The sequence below is a fragment of the Carassius auratus genome, chromosome 34, assembly GCF_003368295.1.
Source record: "Carassius auratus strain Wakin chromosome 34, ASM336829v1, whole genome shotgun sequence".
Classification (NCBI taxonomy): domain Eukaryota; kingdom Metazoa; phylum Chordata; class Actinopteri; order Cypriniformes; family Cyprinidae; genus Carassius; species Carassius auratus.
In genome coordinates, this window is record NC_039276.1 from 2,075,309 (window position 1) to 2,095,629 (window position 20,321).

At 34.7% G+C, this 20,321-nt stretch overlaps 2 protein-coding genes across 3 annotated transcripts; both read right to left on the bottom strand.

Moving 5' to 3' along the window:
* Positions 1-3,639: 3,639 nt before the first annotated feature.
* On the bottom strand, positions 3,640-6,500 carry LOC113052931 (glucagon-like). Of its 2 annotated transcripts, none has more exons than XM_026217417.1 (4): positions 6,135-6,500; positions 5,935-6,040; positions 4,882-5,037; positions 3,640-3,889 (listed from the first exon to the last, which is right to left on the bottom strand). In XM_026217417.1, exons 2-4 carry the CDS (start codon positions 6,033-6,035, stop codon positions 3,769-3,771), a joined length of 378 nt encoding a protein of 125 aa, XP_026073202.1. In that variant the 5' UTR covers positions 6,036-6,040; positions 6,135-6,500; the 3' UTR covers positions 3,640-3,768. The 2 variants fall into 2 exon arrangements, with proteins under 2 accessions (XP_026073202.1, XP_026073203.1); XM_026217418.1 differs by having other exon boundaries at positions 3,682-3,889; positions 4,886-5,037.
* A 1,234-nt stretch (positions 6,501-7,734) lies between these two features.
* LOC113052929 (dipeptidyl peptidase 4-like) lies at positions 7,735-20,021 on the bottom strand. Its single transcript, XM_026217412.1, has 26 exons — positions 19,698-20,021; positions 19,426-19,510; positions 18,639-18,731; positions 18,446-18,540; positions 18,232-18,306; positions 18,081-18,133; positions 17,477-17,549; positions 16,639-16,759; positions 16,394-16,548; positions 16,054-16,151; positions 15,834-15,963; positions 13,756-13,794; positions 13,567-13,665; positions 13,025-13,095; positions 12,875-12,928; positions 12,048-12,175; positions 11,911-11,961; positions 11,678-11,779; positions 11,520-11,589; positions 10,616-10,810; positions 10,266-10,320; positions 9,440-9,539; positions 9,307-9,365; positions 9,150-9,222; positions 8,993-9,066; positions 7,735-8,203 (listed from the first exon to the last, which is right to left on the bottom strand). Exons 1-26 carry the CDS (start codon positions 19,728-19,730, stop codon positions 8,102-8,104), a joined length of 2,283 nt encoding a protein of 760 aa, XP_026073197.1. The 5' UTR covers positions 19,731-20,021; the 3' UTR covers positions 7,735-8,101.
* Between the last annotated feature and the right edge of the window lie 300 nt (positions 20,022-20,321).

The following is a 20,321-nucleotide window of genomic DNA, read 5'->3' on the forward strand; positions in this document are numbered from 1 at the left end:
TTAAACGAAAAATATGTTTTTCCTCAATAACAAAATAGACCAATTTTAAATAGGCCTATTTAACAAAATAAATAAATAATAAAAAATAAACGGAATAAAAAAAAAAAAGAATATTGTAGACTAAGACTGGCCTACTAATGTAGTCCGTGCAGGAATAGCATGTCGTTCATTGATGAGTGGTTCAGATTAATCCGTCTCTTCCCATTTATGCGAACGGCCCTCGAATGCCCCACCACAGCGCCGGAACAGGTGATCTTCTGTCTGTATTTTCACAGCTTAAAGGTAAATTAATAGGAATTTATGAATGATCCACTCTTTATAAAACTAATCACGTTTGTTATGACATCCGATTGGAACATCACAATTTGCATGATAACTTTCGTTATTCTACAGCAAAAAAAAATAAAAAATAAATAAATAAATAAATAAATAAATAAATGCAGAGCGAGAATTCTGAGTATGGGTCACTTGGCTGAATGTCATGTCACTTTTATTTCACTGGCGGGAAAATGTATGTACTGTTGGCCTAAAAGCATCAGCGAGCCAATCACTTTTTACCTTGTTACTGAGCGTCTTTTCTGAAGTTGTCCATTTTTGAGTACAAGAGTAGATTTGGTCGTTCTTGTACACTTGAAAAAAAAAACAAGGGTGAGTGGCTTAAATTGTTATTTTGATGGTTTTGCAATATAGCCTACTGTTTTTGAACAAAACATTTATGAACGTCCCACAAACCTGTCAACTACGTTCGCTTTTTTTTAAGACAAATTTTAACACAAATTTTAACATAAGCACTTTGACGTGTTTTAAAGTGATACTGAATACTGAATTAACCATACAAAAAATATATATTTTTATATTATTTTATATTTTATTTTTAAACAATGTACATATATTTTAGCATTCAGAGTTGAAAAATCTTATAAATAAAAGTAGTGTAAAAATAATACTACATTTCAAAGTTGCAAATGAATTGAATTTAATAGTAATTTCTGAGTCAAAATAGTTTCTACATCAAATGTTTTTCAGTGTATGTAAATCAGAAGGTGCCCAAGCTTGTTCCTATAGGGCAAAAAAATTAATTTGATGGAGGTCTGTGGGCCAAAAATAAACACTGCATTATACCAGACTGTTCATAATATTTAAAAATGAAATAATAAAATGAAAAGATTACTTATAATCAGTGCACATTTTTTTTTCTTTTGACGATTCCCCTCGTCCCCTGAGGTAACAACAACTATATTGAATGGCTTTTATATACAGCAGTCAACAGGCAACCTTAATAATAAATCCTTTTATTAGTTTGTGGATTTGCTTGAGCTAGAAAGAACTACTCAACATAAATAAAATGTGCAAAAGGATTTTGAAAAAATACCCTTAGAAAGAGCTACTGCATTACTGCATTCAAACTTCCAAACTGACTCAAATGATTCGCGAACCAGCTCCGAACTCCCGAACTGAATCAAATAATTCGCGATCCCAAACTGACTCAAATGATTCGCGAACCCGCTTTGAACTCCCGAACTGACTCAAATGATTCGCGAACCTGCTACGAACTCCTGAACTGATTCAAATGATTCGCGAACCCTAAACGAACTCTCGAATTGATTCAAATGATCCGCGAAGCCGCTCCGAACTCCTGAATTGATTCAAATGATTTGCGATCCCCAAACTGACTCAATGATTCGCGAACCCGCTCCGAACTCTCAAATTGATTCAAATGATCCGCGAAGCAGCTCCGAACCCGAACTGATTTAAATGATTTGCGATCCCCAAACTGACTCAAATGATTCGTGAACCCGCTCTGAACTCCCGAACTGACTCAAATGATTCGCGAACCCACTCCGATTTCTCTAACTGATTCAAATGATCCGCAAAGCTGCTCCGAACTCCCGAACTGATGATTCGCGATCTGAAAAGCGGCAGTGAAGACAAAGGATTAAAACCTCTATTAAAACAGATGTCCAAATGAACGTACCTGCAGTGCTTATAATCCAGTTTTACCCTTCCAATTATAGTACAATAGAGTTCAGTGCCCAATTCAGCTCTTCAAGATTAAAGCAACAAAGACAGTGACCTCTAATGAGAGACATGAAGCTGATTCTTATTTTTCAAATGTTTTCCAAACTGGGATGCAGCTGATTTACTGACAGAGTCCAGATATTATGTAGGTGAGAGTCTGTTAATTTGCTTCTCATTTTACACTTGTTCAAGTTCATCAGACTGAAAGTCTTCTCACAGTGGTATAGGTACTGCCAAAAAGAGTCAATATCACTTTAACTGGTTTGCACAGAAACTGCATTAATTATTATGCTATATAAGGCTTGCCAAGTGATATTTCCGCAGTATCAGCACTGGGACTTGTCTTTGTGCCCTATACTGGCTGTCAGTCAATGTAGTTACATTTTCACGCCAGTAGGTAGTGTAAATACTTGCAGTCATGTCTGTATTTCATACTATAATTTAATACCGTAATTATTGCAACAAAGCCTATCATCAACTTTTCCCCCCATCTTCTTGTATATAGGCCTTTAACATGGTGGCCCAAATTAAAGGTCACCACAGGCCAACTTTGTCCTGCAGTCCCTAGTTTGAGCATCTCTGGTGTAAATAAAGTAAATGAGGAGGCTTTCAAATTGACAGAAGGTAACACCGTTAAATTAGCTGTAAGTACGTCAGAGTTTGTAAACTTCTAGACAAGAGTTTAGTGTTACATGCTTTTTATAAGTTTATTGATATAGGTTCTCTATTAAATCAAAGTGACAAGTTAGCTTGATATTTAAGTGTTTTTTTATTGAACAGATGGTTTGCAGCATCAGCTGACAGCTCAGAGAGAGACCTGCTCCCAGGACGGACTGCATCTCTGGCACCGGTGCCGTTTTCTCCTCGATGAAGGACTGGAGACGTGCGGTCCCTGGGTGCCTGACAGTGCTGGATAATTGACACATTTCTACAAGGCTTTGGTGACTCCCGTCTTCTGTCAGTATCCTGTTAGATACGGTGAGCTAAGCAGAAGTGACACATCGGGCCAGTTTAGACCGCTGAAGTTCGTTCTCCACAGGGATGATGGGGGAACATCATTTAAGTTCAAGCTTCACATACACTGAACTCTGTTTGTTATACTGACAGAATATGACACATGTTCTTTTTAATCGCAGTTGTTTCCCCACATGAATTGTGTTTGATTTGCAGCATTCGCTTGCATGTCAGCTTGACAAATAGCATTTTAACTGTTCACGAAGTGTGTTTCTCAAAGGGGTATTACAGTATATGGATAAATGTGCTTTTCAATGGGTTTTGCACCAGGACTCAGATTTTACATTATGTTAATCCAAAACAGTAGCCAAATGTTTTATGTATTAAGACTTTGGTTAATTAAAGAAAGTGCCTTTATAATTAAATATTGACATGTATTACACTGAACAACACAAGCCAAACAGTATTCACGATTATAAACATAAATGCATGGTTTTTGTTTTAAATGTCAACTATTTTGCAAATAAGTGGCCAGTATACAAAAAACACAATGTAGTTTGCACCATCCATGTTTAACCAAGTTTATCCTCAAATTACTGAAACATAGTTTAGATAGTTTTTTGTGTGTTTTTTTTTTAACTGGATTACAGAGTCACTCAAAAACCGAATCACAGAGTGCTTCATTTGAAGAAAGATTTATTTGCATGATTCAATGAAACTGACAGCACTAGTCATTATAAAACCGTGTTGTCACAGTTATGCAGGCTAGTTTTTTTTCCTCGTTGTCATGAATCTTCACTCGCGTCGTCCTCTCCCTGTTTTCAGCCAGGACACAAACTCTTTTGCCGCCTGGTCCTGCAGGTAAGAGCTGACGTCACTGGTGAAAGTGCCGTCTGCGTGTCGTCGGGTGGGGACTCTGCGGGAGAAAAGAATCATTATTTATGGAAAAAGTGATATTTTTCAAGTCTGACTGAAAAAGAACATTAATAATAAACTGTATATTATCTATAAACAGTAACGTTCAAGGTAAATAAATTAATACTTTTATTCAGCAAGGATGCATTAAATTGATCAAAAGTGACAGCAAAAACATTTATAAAGTTACAATATATAATAATATTAAATGTTATAATGTTAACTTTCTGTTAATCATAGAATCCTGAAAGAAATGTATCATGGTTTACGCAAAAATATGAACTGTTTTCAACATTGCAAAATCATCATATCAATGATTTCTGAAGGATCATGTGACACTGAAGACTGGAGTTATGATGCTGAAAATTCGGCTGCGCATCACAGAAATAAATTACAGTTTACTACATAGTCACAGATATTTCTCAATATTACTGTTTTTACCAGGGTTTGCCAGGTTTTCACAATAAAACCTGCCCAGTTGCTACTCAAATCTAGCCCAAGCGCATTTCGAATTTAAAAATTGCGTTTCGGGAGGTAAAATACATGTTTTTTGGTGGGGTTCCCCTGCTAAAATGTGAATTTGAGGTGATAAATATCACGTTATTGGAGTTGCTTCAGCCTGCAGACATGAAAAACATCCCGTGGCAAGAGTGTTAAAATAGCCCAATTCCAGGGGAATTGGCAACAGGGTTTTTACTGCATCAAATAAATTGACAAAGATAAGCTTTGGTGAGCAGAAGAGATTTTCAAAAACATAAAAACACTTATATCGCCATTTGGCTTTTTTTTCCTTTCTATATCAAATATAAGTATTTTTTTAGCCATTCTAATGCTGTGTTCATGTCATGTGGGAATTCCTATAATTTAAATGAATTTCCAACTATGTAAAATTATACAATAGTTAAATACAGTCTACACACATATATGTCATTTTATTTTGTTTTGTTACCAGTTCTTAAATATTTTGCAAGAACTTACAGAATATAAGCTTACCCACTTCTCTTGGAGTTCATCAACCACTGGACGAAGTCTTGTGCTCTCCTGGTCTCCAGGTATTTACTGTAATCGTTTGAGAATGTGCCTTCTGAATGTCTCTTCATGTTGCTTACTTCTCGTGGGTCATTAAATAGTGCCTCCTCAGACATAAGGCTGAAAATGTATAGCAAATGCATCATTCAAGATTTATTTTAAACCCAAAATCAAAAGAAAAAATGCATTATTATTATTATTATTATTATTTTGCAGCAAAATTAGAATAATTCTCTGAAATTTAACTGGAAGTAAAGTAAAATCCAAAAATGAAACCTTAAATATTGGTTTTCTTTAAACAGCTTACTATGGAAGCCTGTTTCCGCCACTGATAAAAAAAAAAAAAATGTTATTGTGACTTTGTATCTCACAATTCTGACATTTTTTTTTTCCAGAAATTACATGATATAAACTCACAATCGTGAGTAATAAATTCTGACCTTTTTTCTCACAATTCTGACTTTATTTCTTGCAAATCTATGTTATAAACTCCCAATTTTTCTCTGAATTGGGAGTTTATATCACCCCATTCTGATTTTAGATCTCATAATTCTGACTTTGTATCTCGCAAATGCAGGTTATATAAATTCAAAATTCTGAGGAAAAAGTCAGAATTGTGAGAAATAAAACTCTCAATTCTGACTTTTTTTTTCTCAGAATTGTTATAAACTTGCAATTGCATGTTATAAAGTCAGAATTCATGCAAGTCTTACTTTTTTTTTTATAACTGCATGTTTATATCTTGAAATTCTGACTTTAAAAATGACAACTGTGAGTTTATAACACAATTCTGAGAAAAAAGTCTGAATTGAGAGTTTATATCATGCAATAATGAGAATTAAAGTCAGAATTGTGAGATGAAAAAGTTGCAGTTACCTTTTTTATTTTTTATTTAACGGCGAAAAAGGGCTTCCATAACTTACAGTTACCTTTTGAAGTTAAATGTGCCTCAGGCTGTTTGTTTGCAAAGGTTACAATAAAAATACCATCTGTAGAGGCCATTAAAAATGAACTTACCTGGAGTTTTCTTCCATGTTTTCTTGAATGGGAATCTGCACGCTGCTCTGGATCAGGATGAGAAGTAAAAGTCCAATGAAGGCGTAGATCCTTGTCATCATCTTACCTGAGGATCAGACCATACAGCTACTCAGTAAACCATTAATGCACCTGCACCTGAAAAGAAATATAGTATATTGCCAAAATGTTCTCAGTCTCACCCGGATTGCGTTGGGTCGTCACAGAGAAATGAAGCCAAAGATTTTGATGTTGCCTCACTGGTTTCTCCTTCTTGGCTCCCAGTCTGATTTCACGGTCCCAGCCTGATGTTCTGAGTCTTATATAGTGATGCCCAGGTGGCACGATCCACACACACACACACACACACACACACACTTATTAGTATCAGTCCATTAATCTCAAAGCATCAATGTATTTGCACTCTGAGTCTGAACCTGTTTAAAAAGAGTGATGGGGAAACGGTAAAACAAGTCAAAAAGTCACTTAAGAGCAAAGTCAAACATGATTCTGTCCCGTTAAAAACAGAGGAGAGCAAATAATTGCATAGGTACTTTCAGGATGAGGTGCACTCTGTCAGATTTCCATGTGATGTTTGCACTCTGCAAAGCTTTCTTTTTGTGCATTTAGTTTTTTACCCTCATGAGGGAGAAATACATTTTTATATATATATATATTAAGTTTAATAAGGTTTACTTTATCAATTTTCAATTAGAACGTGCCAGTGAATTAACAAATAATTATAAGAAATGAATAGTAACACATTGAATTAAATGTGAAATATTAAAGTAGAAATACTGAAATGGTATTTTCTTGTAAAACATACTCCAATAATCTTTTATTTACAAATAATCTGTGTCTAAATATGTTTGGCTTTTATATCATGAACTTAAATATAGATGGCAGTGCTGTTCCCCTGTCATTTCAAGGCTATTAATTATATATTTATTTATTTTATGCATTGATTATATAAATGTTATGCTTTTCTACCGCATGTTCTTTTTTTCTTTTCTTTAGATTTGATCAAGTGTTAATGCTTCAGTCTCCCAGAGATCAATTAATTCTAACTTGATCTATTTTATTTTATTTTAGAAATATTGTTAATTCCCCGGAGGATTCTCAATAGAACTAGAAATGCGTCTGTAGTAGTAATGGCAACCTTCTAAGTTGATCATGTTTTTTAACTAGTAGTAGCAGCAGCTTGACTAATACTTTTAAACAAGTTATAGCAATTTGGGCTGTTTAAAAGCTTAATGGGTGGTGCAATAAAGTAGTTGTGTCTAACGGATGGCTGTCATTATTCAGGAATATTTAGAAACAGTAACACTAATTTCATAAAATTGGCTTCTTGCATAATTAATTTAAACTAAAGTCAATAGTTTTTTTCTAGTTGTCCATATTTGTTGAGTGCCCTGTAAAAAAGTGCAGCTTAAAATACTAATTTTAGTTGATATATTGATAACATCAGTAAAAAAAAAAAAAAAAGACATTTATCTGTGCTCTTGTTAAGTGGCTAAGCAACTTCCCTTTACCGTACATTTCAGTATTCATATACCATCATATACAGTAGACTATATGTATACAGTGCCAGTCAAGTGTGTGACAAAACTGTCAAAACTATTAAATGACAGAGATAAAGTGCAAAAAATCAGTCCAGTGTGTACGAACCTTTAACTGGTTGTGTAAATATTATATAATATGTAAAATATGAAATGGATAGTAAGCATCCAGAGATATATATTTTTTCTTTTTTCAAAAAAAAAAAAAAATGCATGAGGCATTCATATCCAAAAAGTTTCATTTTCTTACAGACATATTAAAACCACACATTGAAGTCAGTGCATGAACACAACTGCATAAAACAATGGATTCCACAATCAACTTGTAAATGTAACATTATAAAACATGCCAGAAGTCTGCGATATATACTGCATTTATATCAGGTCACATTCGTAATCATAACAGCAATTTGATAAGAAAAACATCAGCCAATACAAATTTCACATATTAAAAGAATAATATAAAATCGTATATGTAAATGTCATTGACTCTTACATAAGAGTTTGTTCCCATCAACATGTTCTATGTACAAACTAACATGTAAAGCATCTGTCATTAACAGTGTTTTAACAGGAACATTTCTGTCTTCATAATGCATCGATATGTCCATTTATTTTTTCTCAGCAAAGCATTTCTGCAGGAAATGGTTCAAGTGTGTGTAGAGGTGGTAACGCGCTTTACCAGACAATGCATGATCCTTATCGGTGTACCACTGAGGAAAGAACAAGACAGGTTTAGGCTTTTAGACTGTTTTAAAGAAACAAGACATTTCAGAGCTTAAAGGAACAGTACACCCAAAAATGAAAAATAAAATGCTGAAAATGTACTCTCTCAGGCCATCCCAGATGTAGATGAGTTTATTCATCAGAACAGATTTGGAGAAATGTAGCATTGAATCACTTTCTCAGCAATGGATCCTCTGCAGTGAATGGGTGCCGTCAGAATGAGAGTCCAAACATCTGTTTAAAACATGATTAAAAACACCACGCCAGTCCATCTTGAGAAGTGAAAACAGATCCATAATTAAGGTGTTTTTAACTTATGCTTCCACTAAAATATGAGCCCATAACAAAAAGTTTGTTAAGAACGGATCTGGACTGTTTTCACTTATAAATGGTGCTTGATCTTGCGCATATTTCTTTCCTGATTGAGACAAGACGACATTTTACTGGATGCATCTTTATGATGGATTTGTTTCTTAAAAACACTCAACTTTTCAAGTCACAAGACATTAACTGATGGACTGGATTCATGTGGACTATTGTGATGTTTTTATCAGCTGTTTAGACTCTCTTTCTGACGGCACCCATTCACTGCAGAGGATTCATTGGTGGACAAGTGATGCAATGCAACATTTCTCCAAATCTGATGAAGAAGCAAACTCATCTTCATCTTGGATGACCTGAGGGTGAGTAAATTGTCAGCAAATCAAAATTTCTGCATGAACTATTCCCTTGATTAAAATGCTTTTCATCACTTTCACCCATTTATTTAAACTCACCATTGCTTCAAAATCAACTTGATTTTCCACCAGGGCTTTGGAAATTTGGGCAGCCTGTTGGAAGTGGACGTTGTCTAGAGTAGTGAAGTCAAAACAGAGAGAAAACATCTTTAAATGCTGTGTAACAGATTATAAATGCAGACTTTACACTGCTTACCGTCGGCAGTACCATGAACCAGCATGTATTGCACTGACTTGAAATTTTTTGCCCTGTCGGTCACTGTGGAATTCTGCAAACAAGTATATCAACCAAATATATTAAGGATTATATTGATACCTGCTCATAACTTTGTGTTTTCTTACAGGTTAATTACTTTATAACTCTCCATGTTCTCCTCAGGGCGATGCATGTATCTCTCTGTGTATACAGCATCTGTGAAGAACATAGTGTGTGAGTTAAATTAGCTAAATTGTTTGTGGTTAATCAGAAAATCTCCAAATTCATACCATAATACTCCCACTTAGCAACAGGAGCCACGGCAATTCCACATCTGAACAATCCACTTCCTGATCCCAGAACCATGGAAGTCACATAGCCACCGTATGACTGGAGAAAGACAAACGTTTCATGATTATTGTGATGGTTTTCAGCTATCAGGCTCATCGTAGATCTTTTAGTGAAGGTTATTTTACTTTAATTAGAAAAGAGAAGTTCATCAAGAGAAACTTTGAATGATAGATGCTTACTTAAAGTTTAAATCTGATTTAAAGAGTTTTGACATTTTAATATTACGTTTTTTTTTTTTTTTTTTTGAAAGAAGTTTCTGTTTTATGCTCACCGAGGCTGCATGTATTTGATAAAAAAAATGCAATAAAATTTGTAATATTGTGAAATATTATTACAATTTTAAATACCTGTTCACTATTTGATTATATTGTAAAATGTAATTTATTCCTGTGGTGCAATGGTGAATTTTCAGCATCATTACTGCAGTCTTCAGTGTCACATGATCTTCAGAAATCATTCTAATATTAGAATGATTTCTGAAGATCATGTGACATATTCCTCCAAGACTGGAGGAATGATGCTGAAAATGAATACATTTTAACATTCACATAGGAAACGGTTATTTTAAATTGCATTAATGTTTCACCTTTATTGTTGTATTTATTGCATCAAATAAATTCTGCTTCGTGATCATAGAAGACTTTTTGCAAAAACATTTTAATTATTCCCTACGTTTGATGAGTAGTGTAGCTTGAAATCTTCTATTTAAAGTTTAAAATCCATCCAAGCCAACATAATAAAAGCTGATGAAGGCGCTGCACTTACCCAACCCCACATGCCAATTCTGTCTTTGTCAATGAAACCCATTTCAATGAATTTTCTGAAATTAAGCACAAAGTCACAATTACAAAAAAATAACTAAATGCAACTTTGTAGATGATAGTTTGTCCCTTTTCGTGAAAATCTGAAAACGGCTCTGCTTTCAGTCAACTCAACGAGTGTTTGACCTCTTTTAACCAGTTTTTGACACGTGCTTCATGACAAGCTTGTTCCCTCTTGTAGGAAGCTGACTGGACTCACGTCTGCCTCGTATCTCTCGTGCGTCTGAGAGTGTTACATCAGGCTAAATGACAGACAGCATCAGAAAGCGTGTGCACATCGTTCCTCCGCCTCACCTGACGGCCGAGATTTGATCTTCCACCTCGTACGTTCCCAGTCGGCCGTAGATAGCGTGCATTATCTCATCCCCCTGGTAACCGCTTCCTCTGCCATCAAAGCTGGCGATGATGACCTTCTCTGTGCTGCACAGGTACGTGGCCCACTCCAGCCGAAACACATAGTCTGTATTCTGACTGGCTGGACCGCCATATCTGTAATGGGAAAAAGTGTGGAAAACACAGATCTACTCAATATACTGAAGATATTTTTGTAACTGAGAAAATTGTTGTTTTTAATGGCTGCTAAATTGCTCCATCATTATTTTATCACTATTATGCATGCAGCTTGTAGTATCTAACTTTAATTGGGAGGCTGCATGGAATTTCAACTTTTGAAAAAAATGTATGTCTTTGTAAAAACTGTTTGTTTAATTGTATACATTTACACTACCATTGGTTAAGAACTTTGTACTTTTATTCAGCAAGAATTCATTCAATTGAGCAAAAGTGGCGGTAAAGACTTTTACATGAGCACAAAAACATTTTGATAATAAAATTGAAACATTTATTTTAAATTAATATTTCTAAAAAGTACTTATTTTTACTGTATTTTTGATCATGTAAATGCAGAATTAGTATTAAATGTTAAAACACAATTACTTTTTAAATTATACATAGGATTAAAATTACATTTTAAAATATATTGATATAGTAAATCATTTTTTAATAATTTTCACAATTGAAAATGTTATTTCAAACTGAAATAATATTTCTAAATATAACTTATTTTTTACTCTATTTTTTGATCATGTAAATGCAACATTAGTATTCAATGTAAAAAAAAAAAAAAAAAAAATAATTAATCTTACCGAGCCAAAACCTATGAACCGGAGTGTATAAAATAATGCAAATTTTAACTCACACTTGAATAAAAAGAGGGTACTTTTTGGAGGAGTCAAAATTTGGCGGGAACATCATCTGATACCAGAGGTCTGGAGAAACACAAACAACATGAAAGGTTTTAGATAACTGCAATGCCTGATCCTATTTGCCTGGAAAACTTCAAAATGTTGCACGTACCGAATCCTGCGATTTTCATAGTGGAGCGTTTGATGGTCGGCATCAGGAGCTCAGTGCTCAGTATATTTTCCAGTTTCTTATTGTCCTCAAAGACCTGGATCTCTAATCCCAATAAAGAATACAAGTTTTGAACAACTTCAAGGTTAGTACTGTAAATGAAGACAGAAATTTTTTCGTGTACCATTCCTTTATTTATGTTAAAGTGGTTGGATTAAACAGATCCTAGCACAAACCTTTAGCGGGCCCTCTGTTGTCCATCAGTGTAAACAGCGGAAGCCCTGGTCCTGTAAAATCAAGTGTTTATTAGACTGAGCACACACTTTCCTCTCTCAGTCACCTCAGATCAGCCGAGGTAAGCGTGTTCACTAACCGTAGCAGTCCATACGGAAGAAAGAGGCGTTCACGCTGAAGTAAGCAGAGTTATACTGACACCTGTCCTGGTACAGCAAACAGGTGAGGCACTCAGGGGCAAGATGTCCACTCTTGCTTATAGAAATCCTGAGAACAAGAGAAAGTTATATATATATATATATATATATATATATATATATATATATATATATATATACACAGTATATAAATTCCTCTGTGAAAGTTCATCATTAGAAAATTCTGAAAAATTCTAATTCTGAATTTCTTGTAGTAGCTTGTGTGGCTGTTTTTTGCTCTGTGTTGTTGTTGTTGTGTGGTATTGTGTTGTTGTATATGTCGTTTGTGCCATGTCTATGTAGAAAGCGTCAAGTAGTCTTTGATTTGATGCATTAAAAAAATTAATTCTACTTTTGTATTTTTGTTTTATATTTTTTCCCCCACAGAATGAGTAATTTAAAGAACCCTTACAGTAAGGACTATTTTTATAATGTGCATTTATTTATTTATTTATTATTTTTTGTCCTTTTGATGTTTGACGGTCGTTAACTGTTATTGTACAGGCTGCTTGGAAGAAAACTGCATGCATTAATAATTCTGCTTTTGTGTTCCACTGAAATAAAAACATCAACAGCATAGGGGCTCAGAAAGGCATGAGGTTATTAAACACTGATAATTATGAACAATCGTTCCTTTTTATCTATGAACTATGTCTTTTATAGTGGCTCTGGTGTGCATACTGCATATTATATTCAGGCATTTTGTTTATATATATATATTATGTAAAATTGTATCCTTATACAAGCTGATGCAAAAAGGCGTTTTTACTTGTAAAGGTTTCTCTGTCCAGGTCTTCCCATGTGTTCATTACTCACGTAGTATCTGTGGAAAGAACAGATTTTAGATGTGCAGGAAAGTTTGGAAATAAAGGCTCATGAGAAGCTCGTGACAAAACAAGACTCCTACACTCATACGCACATGGAATCTTTGGTTACTTTTGAGATGTATATCACTTCCCATTTGCCTGAGGTGATGGGTGTTGCTTTTCCCTACAAAGAAATCAAGACGGTTGACAGATCAACAGCTGGCTACGCTTGTACCACAGTGTTTCTTTGTGTCTCACTTTTAATTGTTATTGGCCAAAGGATATAATCCATTATAGCCTGTATTACAATGTAATGATATATCTGAGGTTTGCACGATAGAGCTCAATGTCTCAGCGACATTGGTTCTGGATGTACTGTTCCCATTCATGTTCTCCACAGGGAATTGATCATCTAAAGAGTTCAAAGTCATGCACCGAAGCAACCAGCTCTGAGATATATCATAACAATCTTCCATAATCATTGAAGGTCTGTTTTAAAAGGTTGTTTTATATATGGTGATAACGCATGAGTTTTTGGTACTTCCAAAACCATTGCTGTAAGACTTAGAGCATCATGCACTGAAGCTCAGCAGGTATTTGAATACTGAATATATATAAAGATACAAAATAATAACAGTAATACTATGATACTTACGGCATCCACATAGTGGAGATGTTTATAACCTTTGTCATTGCTCATAATTTTGTAAAAACTAATTTTGTTTGCAGCAAAGTAAGGAGCATCAGGAAAGTACTGTGAGGGGAAACATAGAGCGTTAGTTTTAAGGTTTCACAGCATCATCTTCAGCAGAAATTAAATAATGTGATTGCTGTATGCACTCACCCGTCCAACCCATCCAGTTTTGCTCTTTTGCTCAAATTTCTGTAAAAAACAAACAAACAAAAACAAATTATGTATTTATTAAAGAGTTAAAGAGTTGATGATACATGCAAAAGTGGATGAAGTTTGTGTGCAGCTTCCTCACTGGGCATTATGAATCAAAAATCAGTGATTTCTTGCATAAGGTGAAAATATGGTAGGAAACGTATTGTCTGTATTACTCATGTGTCATCCTGGACCACAAAACCAGCCATAAGGGTCAATATTTCGAAATTGAGATTTATACAGAATCTACAAGCTGAATAAATAATATTTCCATTGATATATGGTTTGTTAGGATTGGAAAATATTTGGCTGATATTTGAAACTCTGGAATCTGAGGGTGCAAAAAATCTAAATATTGAGAAAATTACCATTAAAGTTGTCTAAATGAAGTTCTTAGCAATGCATATCACTAATCAGAAATTGAGTTTTTAATACATTTCTTAATTGATCATGATCTTTACTTCATATCCTAATGAATTTTGGCAAATAAAAAACTATAATTTGGACCCAATACAATGTAATTTTGGCTATTGCTACAAATTTATCCCAGCGACATAAGCTTTTTTTTGTGGTCCAGGATACCATGGGCTATTTTATTGTACTTTATTTTGTCCTTGACAAAACAGTCTTGACGGTCACAATCGCCTTTGATTCTCCTTCTGCAGGGTTCAAACAAGGTCATGAAGTACTTGAATTTGGTTTTCTGTCATTTAAACTGGAAAACCTTTGGAAACGGAGACGTGGAGACGTGTTTAAGAAGAGATGCTTGAAAACTGCTTGAATTATTGAAAGACAAAGTCTATGAAACCGATCTTGACAATAAGGACTGCCTGATGACCCGGGGTCAGATGAGGGAATTGTCACTGTCAGATTGGGCCAGTACAGTGATGTCATGAAAGTTTATCATTTGCATGTGTTTTTAAGTCTTATTAGTTTTAGCATTCAAGGAATTTTAAACCATTTATGCACAAAAAGATACAAAAGAAAAGTGAATTCGTTTTTTTCAGTTCACATACACCCAAAACGTGCACACAGAGAGGTGAATATCGAAATTTAGTTTGCTCAAGTGAAAACTTATGTAAGGATGAATACACACAAAATGATCTCAAAATACCTGAGTATTCTCATAAACACAGCAGGTCGCAGAATGTAGAAGAAATCCTTGATAAGGACTTTTTCAAGACCTCTCCCAAACCAAGAGAATGCATTATTAGATGTAATCATTTTAGAAAGTTACTGTTAAGATCTGTTAAATCTGCCATAACCCACACCACTTCACGAGAGAGAGAGAGAGAGAGAGAGAGACTAGTACAAACTAAACAAAATAATTAAAACTGTAAGACAAAACCTTGTTGAATGCTGGAGAAAGTACTACTTTTCAACTGGTAGAAGATGAAATGTTGAAATCATGGCCTTTGTTAATGTTCTCATACTGTACTTTATTAGTATTTTTTGTTTTGTTTTATTAGTATATTAAAATATTTAAATGAGATCTCTGATTATAGTCATTGAAAACCAAAAAAAAAAAGTCCTTGAAATCCTGTAATTTCATTATATCGTATCTTGTTTTTATGTGGAAAATAAGGTTTATTTTTGTCATGCAGGTTTTTTATGTAATATTGCTTTTTTTGGATTTAAAAACCATTTTCTATCTTTAATTATTTTTGCCACTTTTCTTCAATTAAGAGGGATTTTTTTTCAGTTTCTTTCCCTGTTTTTTTTTTTTTACGATTTATTTTTCAGAAAGTTATAAATCTGAATGAAAATGCATTAGTAGTACTTATTTAAAAATAAATTACATTTATTTTATTAAGATAAAAATCTTTATTTGTTTTTATTTTATACTTTATTAAGCAGTTAATTTGCCCATAATTGACAATTTTATCATGATTTACTCACCAAACAGTTGCTGGTAGCCACAGATTGCCATAGTATGGAAAAAAATTACCATAGAACTAAATGGCTACCGTCAACTGTCTATTTGCCAACATCCTTCAAACTATCTTCTTTTCTGTTCAACAGAAGATAAAACTCACTGAGGTTTCTTTCCAGTTGGTGCCATCATAGTCATAGATCTGCAGAAGGACGCTGTCCTGTCGACGTGGAAGCCACTGAACAGCCAGTCGTTCATCTGTGACCCAGGTGACTGACCTCAGATAGTGATCGCTGGGAAACAAGCAATCGAAATAACATCACCCTGAGCTCCAGTGCTGTGAGAGCTTATGTTTCAGATGTGAAAACACAAGAGGGACACACCCTGATCCCACAGATTTCGGTACCACCACTTCTGATTGTTTGGATGGGTTTTCCACGTCGATCACAAACAGCCTTGCTCTGGGAATAACACTGCCTGCCTTTGTAAGCAGAACAACAGTTTAGCAGCAAAATCATATTGTAAAATGCAGGAAAAAAAGCAGATATCAAGCTGTCATCACACTGGATTTGAAACTAATCCAAGACCAACAGGAACAATAATGTTACACAAAATAATAATACTGAAATATGAAAATATGCTTGTGTGTGTCCAAAGCATTTCAACTAGTTATAAACTCAAACCTCAATTAAATAGTGGGGAAACGCTGTGATGTTTGCTCACTTTTGGGTAGGGGACAAATACTGTGGTGGGGTACTGGTCATTTCCATACATCGAGTATTCAATGTTGTGAACTCCAGTGTCGTTGATTTGTAGGTAAGCCAGATATTTCCCCTGCGGAGACCACCAGATGGCTTCGTTGGATGCAAAAACTTCCTCTGTCCAGCGAGAAAAGCAGAAGGTTAGCAGGTATGAATGAATGTGTGTGTGTGTGTGTGTGTGTGTGTGAATGCATTATATGACAGTACCTTCATAAACCCAGTCTGGAACCCCATTGTGAATTTCATTGACTTTTCCATTGCGAGTGACTTGCACGGCTTCAGCAGTGGCGTTCTTTTTGAGGTAAATATTATATTCCCAGACGTAAGCCTGCGGATTAACACAAAATAATAAAGCTCAACTGCTATGCTGTTTGATTTGCATTGTTAAACAGCATTTCTTTCAGAAAATATTGGGTTGCATGACATCGAGGGCCTCACTCTGTTATAGTATACCATTCATTTGATAAACAGAAACCAGAATCTTGCTTATAGCAAAAGCTTCTCGAACCAAAGCTAGACAAGGAAAGGCATGGCTGATTTATATATATAGTACATCTAAAACCATATTTTTAGTTTTCAACACTGTTTATTTTCTTACCATCAACCTCTAAAACCATTTTTAACACATTTTTTCTCTTTCTTATGATCCACCTGGGTCTGCTTATAAAAATAAGTTATAAATCCTGCACATTTGTATGAAGAACAACTCATGTACTCATATCATTTAATATGCATGGTCCCTTTAAAAATAAACAAAACATTAAAAAGGCTAAAATATAAATCGTAACTGGTGCATAAGATATAATGAACAATACATTAAATGAAAACAAATAAATTAATGATAAAATGAAAAAAAAAAGATGTATTGAAAAACAAAGAAGAATAAGAAAAGCTGTTGAAAAACATGTTTTTGCCATAATGGAAAAACCTAGGTGAGCTTGTTAAAATCTAAAATTTGGGGAAATTCAAGCGTTCCAATAATATAATAATTGGATGTTGATTATGATCTGTACAGTTTTTGTATGCCTTACTGTTTGTAACTCACCAATTTATTTCCTATGGGTGCCCACTCTAAGAACTGTGTTACATGAGGAATCTGCACCTCGGAGAGAAATTCCCTGAATCCAACGGAAAACAAGACACATTAAAGTGTGTATAACATTATCAATTGTTAAAAATGTAATTTATTCAAACTATACTAGCCTACTTACTAGTGTAAAGTCTTCAATGAAACAAAAAACCTTTCTTAGATTACATTTTCCTCTAAACTCAACCGCACTGAACACTCTCAGAAACAAACAAACAAACAAAAAGTACAAAAGCTTGATATGCTGGGGCCCTTTCAAAATAATTTTTCATCTACTTTTACATACACTTTATGTATTAAAATGTATCTTTATTAAAATACTAATATGCACCATTTAGGGATAAATAAGGTACCTTTTAAAAATGTACAGCCCCAGTGATAACTTTTGTACCTTTTTTCCTGAGAGTGAGCAATATATATGTGAGAGAGTTTGTAATATACTGATATATGTTCAGGACTTTCCCAAGTCTGGAAATCCCCATTTCAGAATGAAAGGAGTTTTCCGTGCACATGGGAACTCTCTATATTTTGATAGAGCTATGACAGGAACATCTTTACTCACTGAGACTCCATGTTGTAAATGTGGTAGGATGCAGTGTAGGAGTGTCGCCATTGCTGTTGGTGCATTTAATGTGTTAGAAACATCTGCGCGAGTCACTTATCCACAGGAGTTCAATAATGAAGTGTTTTTAGTTTTATTGCATTCAAATTACCTTTGAGTAATTGCTCTCAAAGACGACAAACTTTCTGTCTGCTGATAACATGTAATCTGTGGCATCCACTTTGGCCTGTAAATCAATTCACAGCAAATAAGTGGTATTTACATGCATGTTAAAAGATGTAAGAAATTGATGCAATGAAATATCAGTGACTATTTAATGAGAAATGCATGGAGAGTCATTCAAACCCTCGTATGATGCAACCTACAAATGTTGAGTTGCTCAGGTACAATGAGCTTTCCTTCGTTTCAGCATTGTGCAAGTAAATATGGCCATCACTGGTTTTGTGGAGGTATTCATTGTCTGGTGGAAAATAAGACCGCAGTGTATATGTGTCAGGGTGATTTAAAGGTCATCACGAAAAAAAACAGGGACCATGTGAAGCGCTTCAGGTGTCGTACCTGATATCCAGCTGAGACGGTATGTGTTATACCTGATAGTATTATTATAAAAATCATTAAAAGAATAAGTTCTCTTTAATGCAGACACATCTCCTGAAAACACAGTGAAGGAAAACAGATTCAGTCTTCAACTATTCAGACACACATTTTTAATACATTACAAATGTAAGAACTATGAAATATATATTTCTATTTTATTTGATCAATTTTAAAATATCCTACATATATAAAAAAAATTATATTGCAGTGAATGACAACAAGAACAACAGTTCCTTTGATTCTCACATGGGGGCGCTAGTGGGTTAACTCACTTTAAAAAAAATATTTTATCACAATATGTGCTATTAATACGGATATATAAAGTATATATTTGTGAAAAGTTAATCTAAAACGTGATAAATGATGACAGTTTTACATGTGATATATTTACCCTCCTAAACACACGTATAACAAGTTTCCTGATTAATTTTAAACTTCTGAGATTGCGATGTTTGAAAATGCTTTTTAAACTTTTTTTCATATATTATAGATTTACACATCACAGGAAAAATATTTAAGTGTGTTCTGTTTAAAAAGTGGTCAGAAATTGATGTTAAAGACAAAAACATTATCAATAATACTGCAAAAATGACCTTTACACAATGCCTAACATGACATGATGGCTTAATTGATTGAACAGTCGTGCCGAGAAAAAAGTCTCGTGTACTAGGTTATGATGTATAGACACTTTTAAGTGATTTCTTATAACTTTGTTCAAATATCAGATGATGAAGAAGATGCTACTCACTGTTTACATAAATTGCCGTGGGAATAATGATGAGCGTGATGACGACAAGCGCGCCGACCAGCGCCACGCACACCTTGTTACAGCCCTACAGGTGAGGAAAGCACAAACACGATCAGTTCAGAGGAAGCTATTGTCTTTAAACAAGTTTATATTGTTCAAGGCATCGCAGAAGCTGCGCTCAAACCGACACACCCAACTTTTTTTTAACCAAAGTAACTTTTTAGTAGCTACAAAACAGCCATCTTCAGAAAAAACAACAAAAGTATACTGACCATTATTGCGCAGGAACTTTCTAAAAAGTGCATCCAATCTCCAGGAGTGACGCGGAATATGTCTGTCCTTGGACAGATCCTGTCACCTTTGTGCGCGTGAGCAGACCGCTGAGCTTTATTCCGTCCGATTGCAATTTTCCAGGTTAAAAATGTACTTCCTCCGATGCATCATTGAGTCTGGAGTGAAGACATTGTGGCCAAACTTCCTCAGAATCAGCATTCCGCGCAACTTCCCATCGCAGTGCGTTTAATGTGTGCTTCTTCTGTCCGCGAGCGCCTGCCTGCAACTCTGTGTTGTTTCAGTTCAGCAGCTGTGACTCAGTCGAGTTCAGCACAACCGGTCTGTTTTGACTAGAAGAGATCAAATTAAGACAAACCCACTTTAATTTCAGTCACATTAAACTTGAGTTTATTTCATTGAATGCAATCGGGATACAATGCAAAGCTTCAATGCACTATTTTATGGAGCAATGCAAAAAAGACATATCTGATGATATCATGTCCCTTTTGTTATTTTATGGCAGCTGAGAGCATGGACTTCAGTGGATGCAAGAACATTTGAACATGTACAAGAGCCACATAATTTAATTGCATTTGATTAGTCTCCTATAATAGTGGAGAATG